This window comes from Centrocercus urophasianus, unplaced genomic scaffold (genome assembly GCF_019232065.1).
Source record: "Centrocercus urophasianus isolate 14NV4802_14NV808 unplaced genomic scaffold, USGS_Curo_1.0 seq_22, whole genome shotgun sequence".
NCBI lineage: Eukaryota > Metazoa > Chordata > Aves > Galliformes > Phasianidae > Centrocercus > Centrocercus urophasianus.
The window spans coordinates 15,432,241-15,447,788 of NW_024884778.1; the positions used below are offsets into that span (position 1 = coordinate 15,432,241).

At 40.1% G+C, this 15,548-nt stretch overlaps 1 protein-coding gene across 2 annotated transcripts; it reads right to left on the reverse strand.

Moving 5' to 3' along the window:
• Positions 1–1,533: 1,533 nt before the first annotated feature.
• Positions 1,534–9,020, reverse strand: HRH1 (histamine receptor H1). Of its 2 annotated transcripts, XM_042823770.1 has the most exons (3): positions 8,854–9,020; positions 6,481–6,531; positions 1,534–5,170 (listed from the first exon to the last, which is right to left on the reverse strand). In XM_042823770.1, the coding sequence occupies exon 3, from the start codon at positions 5,046–5,048 to the stop codon at positions 3,624–3,626; it is 1,425 nt and encodes a 474-aa protein (XP_042679704.1). In that variant the 5' UTR covers positions 5,049–5,170; positions 6,481–6,531; positions 8,854–9,020; the 3' UTR covers positions 1,534–3,623. The 2 variants fall into 2 exon arrangements, with proteins under 2 accessions (XP_042679704.1, XP_042679705.1); XM_042823771.1 differs by lacking the exon at positions 6,481–6,531.
• Between the last annotated feature and the right edge of the window lie 6,528 nt (positions 9,021–15,548).

The following is a 15,548-nucleotide window of genomic DNA, read 5'->3' on the forward strand; positions in this document are numbered from 1 at the left end:
GAAAGTGTTGAAAATATTTGCAGGAAACCACGCCTGGAGGCTTGGCCCCACGTGGCAGTAGGTTTCTTCATTCCTTACCCTGATTTGCTTTTCTCTGCTTCTCAGTAGAAGAAACTGATAAATCCTGTTACATACTTTGCTAATTGGAAGCTTAAAACAGGAAGTCTCTAATTTTCCTGTTTTGTTATTTTGTTATTTATCACATCAGAGAAGTCTACTATGACAACTTTCCCCATATTTGTAATTGGCACATTTAGATTATGGATAAAACTGAAAGGATATTAAATAATAATAATAATAATCATCATCATCATCATCATCCAGGCAGCTTATTTGTTTAATTTTTTTTTCTTTTGTACTTGAATAGTTTTTAATCATACCAGAAATACGCTTTGATTTTTAATGGTGATCTTATTTCACTGGTTTTGTTATAGTTGCTGTTTCATTTATTAACATGCTGTAAAGTCAGAAAAGGCAATTGTCACAATCAACACTTTTTGATAATCTAGGTAGCCCCTGGGTTATCATGTTCTACTGCTATGCATTAGTAACTGCAGCTGAATCATTATCCTGTTTTATTTCCCTAGTGCACACCTGAATTACCATCTATTTTATATAGAATTGCTGTTGCACATTATAATAGAAAAAAAAAAAAAAAAAAAAGAGCAGAATGGCTATTGATCTCAAGAATAGTTTGTGAATGGCTTTGAATAAGAGCGTATGTTCCAAAATTTGCTGCTCTGTGATCTAAAAGGTTTGTTTTATTACTTGCGCAGACACTGTTCCTGCAGTGCAAAAGTTGCCAGAATTACTGAATGAATGTTACTAATTTTTATATATATATATATACACACACACTATCTGTATATTTTGGCATATTTTTTTCTACATTAGAGTTTTCTGATTGCAGTCGTTGCTGAATACTACTTAAGACCGAATTTAATCAATCTCTGAACCTTGTCTGACACACTGACTACGTTCATTAATTTAGTGCATTTTTCCAAAATCGAGCTAACCACTTAGAAAACTGTGGATACTAGGCCTTCATTTAATGTTAAGTACTATAAAAAAAATCTATTGACGCTCAGGTATTTAATTAACAGATATAAAACGGAAAGGATAATAATACTTCGCATTTGTTTAGTGTACTGCATCCAAAAATTAAAAGCATGATGCAAATGTCTTAAGTGTTTAATTGTTCTTCTGTGTTTTGTCACGTTCACTTGCAAAATAGGCATGTGTGGCACAGAAAGACTCTAAGTAGCTCAAGATCAGTAAGAACATAGAATTGAGAATTGCTCCTGCAACTGTTACCATTTTTCTCTCCTGATGTAAAAAGATATTACACAGCACATCCATTTCACTTTTCCCACCGAACATGTGACAGCACTCTGCTAAAACAGCTCCGGTTCTGTCAGACCTTTGCTGTTCTCAGAAGCAAGTAAACATTGTAAAAGTGGTAAATACATCAACACAGCAAAACGACAATGAGTGTCGGTGCTCAGCCAAGTTAGAGAGTTGTCACAGTTTCTTTTAGCATCAGAATAGTTGTACTTCATTGTGTTCAACATACATCTTATATACCACTCATTTACAAACAAGAAATTCCTGTTCCTCCAACAGTTCCTCTAATCAGTTAATTGACCCTAACTTCTCCCAAACAACAGTGATAAAGGATGAAAGGTTTCTTAAGTGTGACAAGATTAACAAGGCATAGGAAAGAACCTCCTGTTCACCCTTATAGGCAAAAAGACACTGTTTGCTCTCTGTCACACACTCCGGTCTCCCGAGGTTTCACAGTGATAAGGTCTATCAAAGAGTCTGATAAGTTCTTTGGTGACTCGCTCACAGTTACATCTTCCCCCACAAACGAGAATATATTCTTTTCACAGTGAACTTTCAGGATGCCTCCCCAGTCACCGTTCCTAAAATGTATGGAACATTCACCATTAAATGCAATTCATTACTATATACGAATATGACATCTGCTGCTGAAGATATCACAGAATCTCAGAATCACAGAATTGTAGGGGCTGGAAGGGACTTTTAGAGATCGAGTCCAGCCCCCTGGTTCTGGTCCTCTTAAAACTGACTGGAGTCCCGTAGCAATTTTGCCCCAGAGGTCAGATTTAGTGTTTGCTCAAAATGTTTCTTTCGCTTAGTTCCATTACAGTACAGAAATGAATGCTTCACTTGCGTACTTGTGTGTCTTGACGTATTTGGATCATACAGGACCAGAGATCTCCTTGGCCTCAATTCTGCATCTTTCTTCCCAATCTGCAGATTTTGGTTTATGTTGATGTAACTGTTCTGTTAAATCAGCAGCTCATGTAATGTAGGTGACTGCATTCTTTTGCTAAGGAACCATGTTTTCTTCCTTTGACTGGAAAGTAGGGTTTACCTCACTGCGCTGTTCATACTTAGAAACAGTGAAATGGATGGCTTAACGAGGGAATGACTTGAGCTGCTAGGGTGAAACCTGCAAACCTCTGTGTCAAAGCTGCCTTCCAGCTTTTTCAAAGGAAGCCCTTTTCATGTGTTGTTGAATGGATGAGGCCCTGAGGATACTGCAAAAGCACAGCTTTGAGTTGTAGGCTGTATTTAAGTGGCTTCTTAAGACTCTTTGCAACCATAAGTATTCTATCATTCTGCTTCTTCTAAAATATTTAACAGTGTTTACAGCACAACTTATGTAAGTAAAGGACAGGAAAGGTAAAAATACTTCATGTATTTTATTTCCTGTTTTGCAAGCTTGAGTTGCTGCTTAGGACTTTGTCTCACTGTAGCGAGAAGAGTTTGCCTGTCATAAAGATATGCATTAGCATTGCTTCTGCATGCTTAGGCTATTTGCCAAGTCATAGGAGGAATAAAATACATATAGGCCACAATCAGGTATATTCTCAAAGAAAATATGTTGTCAGAGACAACAGCCTACCCTTCTTGATATTATCTTGAGTTCGGAATGTCTTAGCAAAATGTGTAGGACAAACAATACTTCTTTTTTCAGTGAAGTTGAAGTGTACTGGTATAAATGAAGCAAGCCTGATATTAAGTAGATACTGTAGGTTAAACTATGACTTCCGAACAAGTGTATGACTTGGAGAAAGCTATAAATAAACAGTGTAGATTTCTTCAAACAGTAGAAGCTTCTTTTTTAACTGTGCAAAGTACCTCTTTCTGCAGAAGACCTCTCTTCACAAGCAGTGTGTTCCCTGTTCAAAGCAGTAAGTTAAAAAAGAAAAAAAATCTTTGACCGATCACAGGAACAGTGTTCTCTTTCTGCCTTTTCCATAGCTGAGTAACTTATAATCCCTGATGATCTCTTTTTGTACACTCAGGTTAGTTCTATATGACGAAAGAGAGAATCTCAAATCATAAAATATTTACAATAGTGTAACAGATCTGAGACTGGCTACTGAGCTTTTCGGATTCCTGATAAGAATCCATTCTTCAAACATGCTGAAGCTGTTATATGAACATATCCCACTTTTACCAACACTTGTTTATAAATTAGTTTTCCAAAGCCTTCTAATTTATCACAGTATTTGCCTTTGAAACTGGAACATTTCATTTGATTGATTTTATGGGTTGCTTTTTACCTCAGAAAAACAGCCAGTGTGATATTACTGAATGTGAAGGATCTTTTTGAATGTCTTCTTGAAATTTTCATTACAAAGAGGATACAGGAATGGATTTAAGGTGGAATTCACGTAGCCGAGCCATATAGTGAACATATGTAATTTGTAAAACTGTTCACGGTGTTGGAAAACAGTTACCATGTATAACACAAAATAGGGAATCCAGCACAGCATAAAGGCTGCCATTATGACCCCTAACTGCTTAGCTGCTTTCCACTCCCTGTTCACGTGCTGTATTCGAAGATGTATTCTGGAATGAGTATGAAGGGTTTGCCAGGTTTTCCTCAGGTAAGTCAGTCCTCTGAAATCCCTGTTCTCTGTATTTTCCTGAGGAGTGCAGGCTCTATCAGGATTAGGATTGGGCTGCTCTCCAGAAGGCACGTTGTCTGTGAAAGTATCGCTGTCTGATGCAGCACTTATGTCGCTGTCCTGTGAGTGAGGATCCTCTTCATTTTTATTGTCCTTTTCTACACACATACTCTTCTTTCCTGCTTTATCCAGATCTGGCTCAGACTGGGCAGTGGTGAGAGGTGAACAACTGGATTTAAAGGCTTTGCTCTTACTGCTGCTAACAAAAGCCTTTGAAGACTTGTCAGCCTTACTGAAAAGCGGTTTTGCTGCCATACTTCTGCACTCAGACGACATCTGTTTGTCTTTATGAGTTGTGTTTTCATGTATGCTTTGCTTTTGGAGGCAAATACTTTGCTTGGCCTTTGCCTTATCATGAATTACATTTTTGTTCTCAGAGAAAGAGCAGTATGATCCATTGACGACTTCTCTCTGTTGGCAGTGTTTTCGAACAGCTCTGAATATTTTACAGTAGAGCCACAACATTATGATAGAGGGCAGATAGAAATTGACAATGGCTGTCAACACTTTGAACCAAGTGACATGAGAGAACTCAGTTTCGCAGTTTGTTTTTCCTTTCCTTTTCTCATCATTGGCAGAATCACGCCACCATAGGATTGGGATGATCCATAAGGAAGAGAGCAACCAAGCTCCCAAAATCACCAGTGATGCTCTCATTTTTGTTCTATACTGGAGATATTTCAGGGGGTGTTGAATGGAATGGTAACGGTCTAAGCATAGTATGAAGAGACTGAAAATAGATGCGGTACTGGCCACATAATCCATTGACAGCCAGAACAAACATGCTGTTAAGCCCAGAGTCCACACATGGTTTAGGAGATAAACAATATTAAGGGGCATAACAGCTGCACCAACGATAAGATCTGCAATAGAGAGGCTAACAATGTATAAGTTGCCAACTGTTTGCAGCTTCTTCTCAGTTTTCACAGCACATAATACTAATACATTCATGACAACAGTGACCAGTGAAATGCTAGCCAGGAAAAAGCCTAGAAGAACTATGTGAGTGTAATTTGAGTTCTCTGTTGTGTTTTTTGACATCTTTTGTACAACAGCAGAGAATGAAAATCAGAGAAGATGCCCCAGACTTGGAAACTCAATCTTGATTTACACTCCTGGGTGACAGTGTGTTGGGTTGCTTTGTAATTTTTAATGCTGGAACTCTGGAAAAGAAAAGAAATACGCTCAATCTCTGCAGTCCTTATCATTTTCCCTTTTAGGTCTTCCCTACACAACATATTTCTACAATATTTTATATAATGAGTAATTTAAAATGTAAAATGTCCTATGAAAATTACTGAAGTTTAATGTACATCTAAAATGCTTTCTTGAGTGGAGAAATCCTTATGTGAACAGAAAATACTGGCAATAGTTGGATTCAATTGTACAAACATAAAACCGGTGTATTTCCTAACTAATTTCCATAGATGAACATATAATTTTCTACTAATCAATACTTTTAATACGAAGAGATCATACCAGAATAGAAGCTAGAAAACAAAACCAAATTCAGACCTGTGAAGTTTGGTTTGGCTTATATAGAATGGGTTGAAATGCTCTTCTAAAATTCTATGACTGCTCAAAAGTTAATGAGTAATAGTGGAGGAGCAAAGTATTTCGTTCTGTAAAGAATGGTTACAATTTCTGGCATGCAAGCCTTATTCTGTAAATGCTCGTGCCTATAAACACTTTATCAGTGCTTTCACACAGTGTTCATGTGCAAGTCCCTTAAATTTTTTCCCTAGTGTACTTATGGTACACTATGGTACACTCCTTAACTGAAAGTCATATCTTTTCTTTCTCTTAAAATTCAGTGTTGAAAGCCTACAAGAATTAGTGTTTTTACTGAGGCTTACCCAGTATCTGTTAATTCATTACCTTCTTCTGGGCTCTTAACTCCATTTTGGATTTTTGATTTAACTTAGGATTGACTTTTTGAAAGCATTATTTCTCCATGCATAATTAAGGACAGAGCAGATACGTCTTTGCTATCTCTGGAGTTGGTATATTTCAAAACACATTCTGCTTATCTGAATTCTCATTTTGTTCAGTACTGAGGCAAATAAAACCATATATTGTAATGCTTAGAGATATATTTTAATAGTTGAAAATGGGGGAAGAGTACAGGATTGTATTTTCCTGTGCATTTCTATACATCTTAGTGCCACAGCCACTATATTCTCCTTTTTCACCCCAGCTTTCCTGAGGTTCAGCAATCTTTTCTGATTGCTGCTTACCTGCTCCTTACCTGCTTTTTTAGGAGTGGGGAAAATAAGTAATACTGGCCTGTACAGTTAATGGGAGCTACAGGAATAGTATCAGGAACTAATTACTAAACGTCTCCTGGCATTCAGTTACTGACAGAATCTTGGCAGGGAAACAATACTTATTCAAAAAGAAAAAATGCCTGGATGTGGTTCATAGTCTGGAGACCCTTAATTTGCAGGAACACAGTTGCAGGCTCATTACTTACCAGCAGAACCAATGAATACAGTGGCTTCTGTGCTGTTGACATAGGAACATTCTGAAAACAATTTAGAAAAAGAAAAAAACAAAGAAATTATCCCTGGAGATGCTTAACTGAACAAAAGAAGGTGGGGAAACTCAAGCACACCAGTATTGTTTTTCAGAGAATGGTTCTTGAGTTGACAAATGAAATGGTGAATTTGTGTAGAGCATATAGAATTGAAAGTGATCAAGTTACTTTTAATATTATAATCAAACATCTAAAATGATTCATGTCCATGAAATAATACTTGGAAACCCATTGGAAGTCTGGACGTTTTTATTTTATACCACCCCCAGCTCCATAGTGCTGCTGCCTTCTGATGACTGACCATTCAGTTTTATATTGTAAAACTTAACTTTCCCAAATATGAGTAGTCAATGTACACATGCATTCAGTAGTCTAATCAACTACTTATTTTCTAGATACTACTATACTATAAAACATATTTCTTCAGGGAAAAAAGAAGAAGAATGTATTATTTTTGAAGTCTATGTGTCTTAGGTTGAAATTATCAGGAGATGATAGATTTTTTCCAGTTTTGGCTGGCATTCTTGATCAATCTTCTTTAGCAGAGGGCCTATATTTCATTGCAAACATTGAAACCAGAAGAGCTAACTGGATTAAGTTACCTGAATTGGGTTTGGATAAAGGAAGCTCTACTGTCTGATGCACAGCGTTAGCTGCTTGTGAAGACTCTATGAATAGACATTTATGAATAACTTTTCTGAGTTCTGAGGAAATACTGGAAATGAGGAGAAAACTGATTTATGGGGAAGTCACTAAATTCCAAGAAATATTTCCTTGAACCAGATCCTTCGAGGCATTCTCTTCTTTCTCTAGTTCTTGCTATACATAGCAAAGAATTTAATGTTGCTCCTTTTCAAGAAAAGTCTTAGAATTCCTCTCTTATCAGAGCTAGGCTCTAGTCAGGATAAGTGAAGACAAGAGTCAAGTTTGTGATCATGTCAATATTGCAATTCATAATAGGAAATTTCTTTATAGTACATAAAATTCATTTTATTTTATTTAAAGAAGGTCTCAGAGTAGCGATCTTAACACTTTTTATAAAAGAGACTGAATCCCTTAGGGCATCAGATGAAAAATGTGAATTTTCCTCCTACCGCTTCCTCTGCACCACCTGCCCCTCCCCACTCCCCCAGTATTTAGTGATTCACCAACATGATCTTAAATTGCAATTCAAATGAACTTTTAGTGCTTTTAAGCTAAAACCTATTACTGAAAGGCGAAGTTTCAGTTCAGTTGGGTACCTTCGGGGGGGGGGGGGGGAAGGGGGGGGGGTGGAGAGGGTGAGAGGTTAGAGAAGCCTCCAATTCAGAATAGATACTGAGCTACTAATCTTTCTAAACATCTTGTAACCTTACTGTAGTAATATATGAAGGAATTCATTGTTTAGCATTAAGCCATTTAACATTCAAAGTCACCCCTTTTCTTTGTTTGGGGGATGGGGGGCAGTGTTGCATAGCTGGTGCACTGAGTTCAGCTACCTCCCACTCTTCTCCAGTCATAATTTGCTTGTTAGATCTTGTACAGATAGTTAAAATGAACTGGTGGAGCCCAAGGCCTCTTAATGCTAGGGAGCCTGGTGTCTTGCAGATAAACGTAATAAATGAGGAGCAGCTCATCTAAGAAGCCCAATTCCTCTCCATCATTCCTGCTCAGTGTCTGCACAGGAAGGGCTGGGGAGACAAAACGAACAGCTGCTTACAGTACAGGTTTGCAGTGAGTTATGGCCCCAGTACACCCCCATTTCCACTATCCTCCCCCTCCCCCGCCACCCGGACGCTCTGGATACAAAATAACCTATCTAGAATTTTTCCCTGAAAAAGTTTGATTGCTGTCAGAAAGTTGTGGGGTGTTAACACTGAGGAACAAATTGCTCTTCATCCGGCTGGCAGCTGATGGCAGACGAAGGGCCGACTGAGCTGCCGGTATTGCTGCCCGCTCTTCTGCTCGAAAGGATACAGTCAGTTTGAGTGCGCGATAGCGGCGTACAGCCTGAATACCGCTCGTACGGGAAGCGCTCCGCTGCTCGGGCACTCCGGGCTGCCCAGGCTGCAGTGCTGAGAGAGGAACGCCACCAGCTGCCGGCTGGGAAGATCGGATAAGAAGTATCCACTTCAGCTAAGTGCCTCGAGAAGGGCAGTTTAAGATCCAGAGTGGTGGCACGTGTTTCGGTGGCTTTCTTTGGCTGGCCGAGGAGCCGCGACCTGCACGCCGCTCCTCCTAGCGCTGCTGCAATCCCTTCCATTCAGCCCCGAGCGCAGGGTGCCGCCGCTCCCTTCTCCCCCTCCCGCTGCCGTGCCCTGGTTCACTTACCGCGAGGCCAGATGGGGAGGGGGCTCCCCTTTTTCCTCCTTTCCTTGTCGGGCTCCTTGGTTGGGATGCTCTGTCCCGCCCCGGGGGTGCGGAGCTGGCAGCGGTCCTTCCCACCGCGGAGCGAGGCTCGCCCTTCTTCAGGACCGGTGTAGCCCGAGAAAGAGCTGGGCTCTGGCCGCCCCCGCTCGGAAGGGTCGCGCTTCGCGCTGCAGCTCTGTTCGCTACGGCATTTCTGTCCTCGGACCGAGTGCCGGCCGAGGGCGCTGGTACCCCGAGAAATAGCCCGGCGTAGGGTCCGCCCAGCCGGGAGCGGGCGGTAAGGCGTCGTTGCCAGGAATTCGCACCGTACCGAGAACAAATTAATTCTGGTTCGCCGTGTCTTTCTGGACGATGAAAACACGAGGAAAGCCTTGCCCAAGGCGGGCAGCGGGACCTCGGTGCGATCGGTGTACCCCACCCCGAGAAGGGCAGACGAAACCCCGGCCACTTATACTGAGCCCTTGAGAAGACGTCCCAGACGTAAACTGAAGATCCTTGCTGGTAGGTGTGAATCGTGAAGGATAAGCGGAGATTGAGAGGCGTGTTGTCTACGGTGATCTACAGTGGGAAGGCAAGCTGCTCTTAGACGTGAAGAGATTCATTTGTCTGAAGTAATGCCAGCACTCTGGAGCAACAGAAATCAAATCCATATTTGCAGTCACCCTCGTGCTTGCTTTAGCCACAGTCATTGCTCTCCTTCTGAGAACCAGTGCGTGTTAAGTAGCTCACTATGGGACAGTCTGCTTTGAGTGGAACAGTTTAAGACCTGAAAAATCTCAAATTTAGAACACATTTTTGCATATCTTAGCTGGACTGACTTTTTGTGACTTTCATGTGTCCACTATATCTGTTTTGTATTAATAATACACATCTTCTTTCTTTTTTCCTTCCCTCTCTCTCAACCTGTGGAAGGTAAATTATCCATTTCCACTCTTCTTTAAAAGTGTGCTATTTTTCCTCACTTTTTTATTTTCCTGTTTGTGATTGTATTGCACAAAAAAAAAAACAAAAAACAAAACAAAACAAAAAAAAAACTGTAAGGAATTCAAAAGGAATATTTTATTGTATCTTGTGTAAGTCATAAAGAATTCATGCAATGATGTTTTTGCAAACAGCATTGTTAGGCACTTAGTAACTGTTTTATTTGTAGAACTGGTGAAGAGTGCTGATAATTTTGGAGTCCTCACCAACTACCAGTAAAACAGCGAGAAATACCCACATTCCTGCACAAAGTCTTGGAGGATAATATAAGTAGCAAAAAGAGCACACCTCAGTGAGAGACAAAGTGTAAGCAACCTCTTGATGCTACTAAAGGAATCTTTTTAATATTCCATTATGATAAAAACAATTTCCTAACAAATGTATGCTTGTGCCTTTTAAAAATTTTCCTCTCATGTAGAATTTTAGTCCTTCAGGTGGTCAGAGCAATCCTGCGCAAGAATTGTCTCCTCATTAGTATCAGACAGCACCTGAACATGCTGAGAGGTTATCCTCTGGAAAACAGTTTTGCAGGAGACCAAGGCCCTTTCTTACTCACACTTGTGCACTTAAAGAGCAGTTTCTTGGCTACCAACTTATGTGCTACTCGTAACCTACTTAATAACAGTTTTGCGTCAGCAGCAATTCACATTCAGTCCCCTGTTGTTTTGACCAATTTGTTATATGCAGATAGGTTTGATGCTGTTCCCTTTGGAAAAACACTAGAAGTCAGAAATGTTTATAAAGTTTATAATAAAAAACTTGATGTTGAAGGTAGAACGTGTCATTTTTTAAAAAAGGATTTAAATATAAATTATCCCTTGTTATAAGTAGTGTCGCAGATGAAAAATGAGGCTAGGATGCTGCTCAGCAAGATGCCATGATTGAGGGCACTAGAATTTTCAAGAGAAGGACCTTGGCGAATGTGCTGCAGTTGCATCATGCTGCATATCTCTGTACTTCGTTTGAAACTGTACCTCTTCTCTTGCTAGGAAAAGTTATAAGTAATATATGTTTACCAGTAAGTTGGCAGGAGTGAAAGGATATTTAAAAGAAGAATTTCATAAAATAAATGTAAGACTCTACAATTTCCAAAGCTTGGCAGGCTTTTCAAGCCTCCTGTTATTACACATTTCTCAAAGTATTTTTGTCAAAGACTTGTTAGAGACAGCCTTTCAAATAAACAGATAGAATTTCAAATAAACCAAGTGGGTATTTGTTGTGATATAGAACAATAGTGATTTGCAACAACATTAGTTTTAACTCGGGAAGACTGAGCAACAGGCTACTAATTGCACAAGCATCTCTTTATATTAGTTCTCAATTAACTTAAAGCTGTCTGCTAAGTAGCCACAACTGGTTTTGCTTTTCTTTTTTTAATTCTACAAATTATTGGATTTCATGTAACTTATAACATTTTCAGGTTTATCTTAGACAACTAAGGCCAAGTAAACTAATTCCAGTGAATAAACTACTAAACTAATCCAGTCTATCACCACCTTCAGTGAAGAATTTCTTCCTAATAGCTAAGCTAAACCTCCACTCTTTCCATTGAAATCCATTTCTCCTTGTCCTATCACTGCCTACCTACGTAAAGAGTCAGTTGTCCTGCTTGTATTGGAAGATTTGCTATGAGGTCTCCCTGGAGCCTTCTCCAAGCAAGCAATCCCAATTCATAGAATCATAGAAACATAGAATCACAGAATGACCTGGGTTGAAAAAGACCACAGTGATCATCTAGTTTCAACCTTCCTGCTGTGTGCAGGGTCGCCAGCCACTAGACCAGGCTGCCCAGAGCCACATCCAGCCTGGTCTTGAATGTCTCCAGGGATGGGGCATCCACAGCCCCCTTGGGCAACCTGTTCCCTTAACTTTTCTTCATAGGAGAAGTACTGCATATGTTTGTGGCCCTTTTCTGGACTTGCTCTAACAGCTCTGCATCATTCTTGTGCTGGGGGCCCCAGGCCTGGATTCGTACTCGAGACGGGTCCTCACAACGGCACAGAAGAGGGGGAAAAATCACCTCCCTCTCCCTACTAGCCACCCCTCTTTTAATGCAGTTCTGGATACCACTGACCTACTGGGCCACAGGAGCACACTGCTGGCTCATGTCCAGCTTTTCATCTACCATGACCCCCAAATCCTTCTCAGCAGGGCTGCTCTCAGGTTTGTCTCTCAGTCTGTACTCATACCTAGGATTGCCCCGATCCAAATGCAACATCTTGGACATGGCGCTTTTGAACCTCACTAGGTTCTCATGGGCCCACTTTTCAAGCCTGTCCCAGTCCCTCTGGATGGCATCCCTTCCTTCTATTGTACTGACTGTACCATTCAGCTTAGTGTCATCAGCAAATTTGCTGAGGGTACACTAAATCCTGCAGTCAAAGTCATTGATAAAGATGTTGACCAGCACTGATCCCAAGATGGACCCCTGGGGGACACTGCTCGTCTGATTATAGAGCCATTCACAGCAACCCTCTTGCTACAGCCATCCAGCCAATTCTTTATCCACTGAGCAGTCCACCCTTCCAATCCATATTTCTCCAATTTAGAGATAAAGATATGGTGTGAGACCATGACAAAGGCCTTGCACAAGTCCAGGTAGATGACACGGAAGTTTCACTCTGACCAGATAGAAAACACTGTCATGATGCATTGAATTAAGCAAAGTAATTAGAAACAGTTAGCTTTTACCAAGGGAAAGGACTTATGCATTTGTAATCAGTCTAAAAGTTTCATTTTGTAACCACTGCAATTACAGTTTTGAAATATTATGAGTAATGAATGAGCAAAAGCAGACAGAAAGTGAAAATTACACAGGTAACAACAAACTAGAGATATTAGACCAAAGCCATTTCCAGATGAAAGAACATGATGGGGGAATTTGTGTGTAAGCTGATAATGTTTGCAGATATTACAGAAGTTTTTCAGTGGATGTGGGAAGCTGTAATAGTCTGTATATCTTGTTTGTGGCATCAGACAGCATGTTCTTCCTGTGAACTTGTGAAAAAAATTGCTTTGAACATTCGTCTTTTTGTCTGTAGTGGCCTTGGGAAGATGTAGATGAGCTTGACGGAGAAGTTCTACCTTGACTTTGATTCAGAGCAGGTATTTTTTTAGTCATCAGCAAAATTTGCAAAGTCAGCTCTGATGTGCTCCGTTTGCGAAGTTTCTACTTTCTGAACTGTGTTGGCTCTGACATCATGTACTCCCATCTGCGATTAAGGGCCTAAACATGACTTGTAAAGGTGAAAATATTTCTGCTTGATTTATCTCAACAATTTGCTTCTCTTGTCATTTGAAAGGCAAAACTCAGTTACGTGCATTCTAACCTGAAATAATGAGCAATAGTCAGAGTCAAAAATTTTGGAAGTTATAGTTAAAATACGTTGCTCATTCATTGTATGTGTGTGGATGTACTTAAGGTGTAGACATATGAAGCCTAATTTTGGCTTCAAAGGAATCCAGTGCTTGAAACTTTGGCCATTCCTCACAGGGCACAATAAACATGAAACGCCGTGCTTGTGAAATGAAAATTACCATTTAGGTCTGAACAACTCAACCTGTATTCCCTAGTCTTAAATGCAGCATCTGCTGCATAGCAAAAGCAGAGGTGTAAATGTGTCTTGAAAAATTCTAGACACTTGCATGGGCTGTTTTAGTTTAGTTGCATATATTTGCTAGGCATATTTGATGCAAGAGAAATCTGAGTTTCAGAAACATCTGTGTGGCCTGTATTGGAGCTACAGATGCTTCTCCATGAAAATTCTTGGGAATTCTTCTACCCATATCTTTTCCATCATTTGCTCATGGCTGAGGGAAAATGAGATAGGCATGGCAATCCTACCTGTCCATTTGGGTGATCAGCTTGTTTCATCTATAGGCCAAGCACTTTTTCATCAGAAAGATAGCTTCAGGTACCTAAAAAATAATGCCAATAGTGATGCGTACAGTCTTCAAGCTTCGTAGTGAAGTCAATTCCCTGGAAATCTCAAAATGGTCTGTTTTGTAAAACACTTGAGAACTTGGCAGATCCTTGAAAATGCCTGATTTTTCTCTTGTAGATTCAGTATCTTTGAGAGGCACATTCCATGATAGGGGCAAATGAGTTCTGTTCTATAAATAAGTTCAATTTTCCTTTATGCTTATGATAGATGATTTATTCTGGAACTGGATAAAATGAAGTTGTTAGAGAAACTGTGCAGTAAAGATAAAACAATCTAGATAAAAGACAGGCTTCTAGCCCTAGAAAATGCTGTATTATGTCACAACAGTTGAAATGTCAGACATTAAAAAAAAAAAGTGTCAACGATTTATGGGCTGGTTCTGCCCGGTTCTGTGACCAGCGGGGAGGAGGGACCTGCGGATCCGTGCCTCTGGAAAAGAGAAACGGGGGACCCCAAAATAATTGAAAACAACGGCAATAATCTGAGGTGGAACAAATGATTTACTAAATATAGTATTAGCAAAGTATAATGAGAGAGAGAGAGTTGGTCTGAATGGTAGATAGGCCTCACCACAATGCTGAGGTGAGAAGTGCAGTCCAGTTGAGTGAATGAAGAAAAGCAGATGGCAAAGCACAGACGGCGAAGAGCAGACGGCGAAGAGCAGGCGAAGAAGAAGAGGAATCAGGTGACCTTGCACTGAGTTGTATCTCCTCGCTGACCGCAAAGCCTCCTGGGGAAATGTAGTTCTTCTCCGTTGGACAAACATTCGGAACTCGAGCAACAGAAGTCAAACCCCCCAGTGCATTACATGATGTTATGGTGTGGAATACTGATAACCAAAAATCATAAAACCATGACAAAAAGAAAAAAAGGACTCCAATGATCCTTGAAGTCTGGAATAGGAAAAGATGCTATTGAAGGCAAAGGTTACATGTAATTATCCAGCAAGAAGACTTGCAAGCATCCAAAGCTTTCTAGAGCAAGAAAAGTCTGTACCCTGTACTCCTCATTCATTTTCAAGTATAAGTTGACTGAACTACTGAATATTGCACCCTAGTCTCTCAATAGCAGCTTTTGCCAGTAAGAATCAGACTGATGGCACCAGGTTTGCTTTCTGTGCTATGTACATTTGGAAAAGAGAAATTCTAGAAATATGGGGTGAAAAGAACCCGTGGAGGTCACATTGTCAAGCCTTCTGTTCAGAACGGGGCTAATTCCAGTCCTTGGTGTGGTGGGTCATGGCTCTGTTGGCCAAGTCTGAAAAGCATCCGAGGACAGGGATTCTGTTGTATTGCTCAACTAGTGTGAAACTGCAGAAGAAATTCAATGAAATGAAGAAATGACATGAAGAAGAAATGAAATGAGGAGGCGAGGCATTAAAAAGCACTATGATGTTTTTTACGAAAGCCCCCCTTTAAGCAGGTATATTGCAGGTGAAAAAACAGTATTATGTGCGTTGCCTGGGAATACTTCAGTTTGAATTTTTTTTAATGCCATATAAGAAATGTATTGTGACAGTGTATATATTTAACAAGACGTGTATTTTACCATGTGGATACAGCTAAGTGAGAGTCATTTCATATCGCTTTAAAAATGTACTAATGCTATTAAATTTAAACATGAATAACTGAGTTTTTAGTGTTGGAATGGAGATGTACTCAAATTATGGTAGACTGACTGAGGATCGGTGTTGCAGCCCTTCGTTATAGTGTGTCTTTATCAATTTCATGT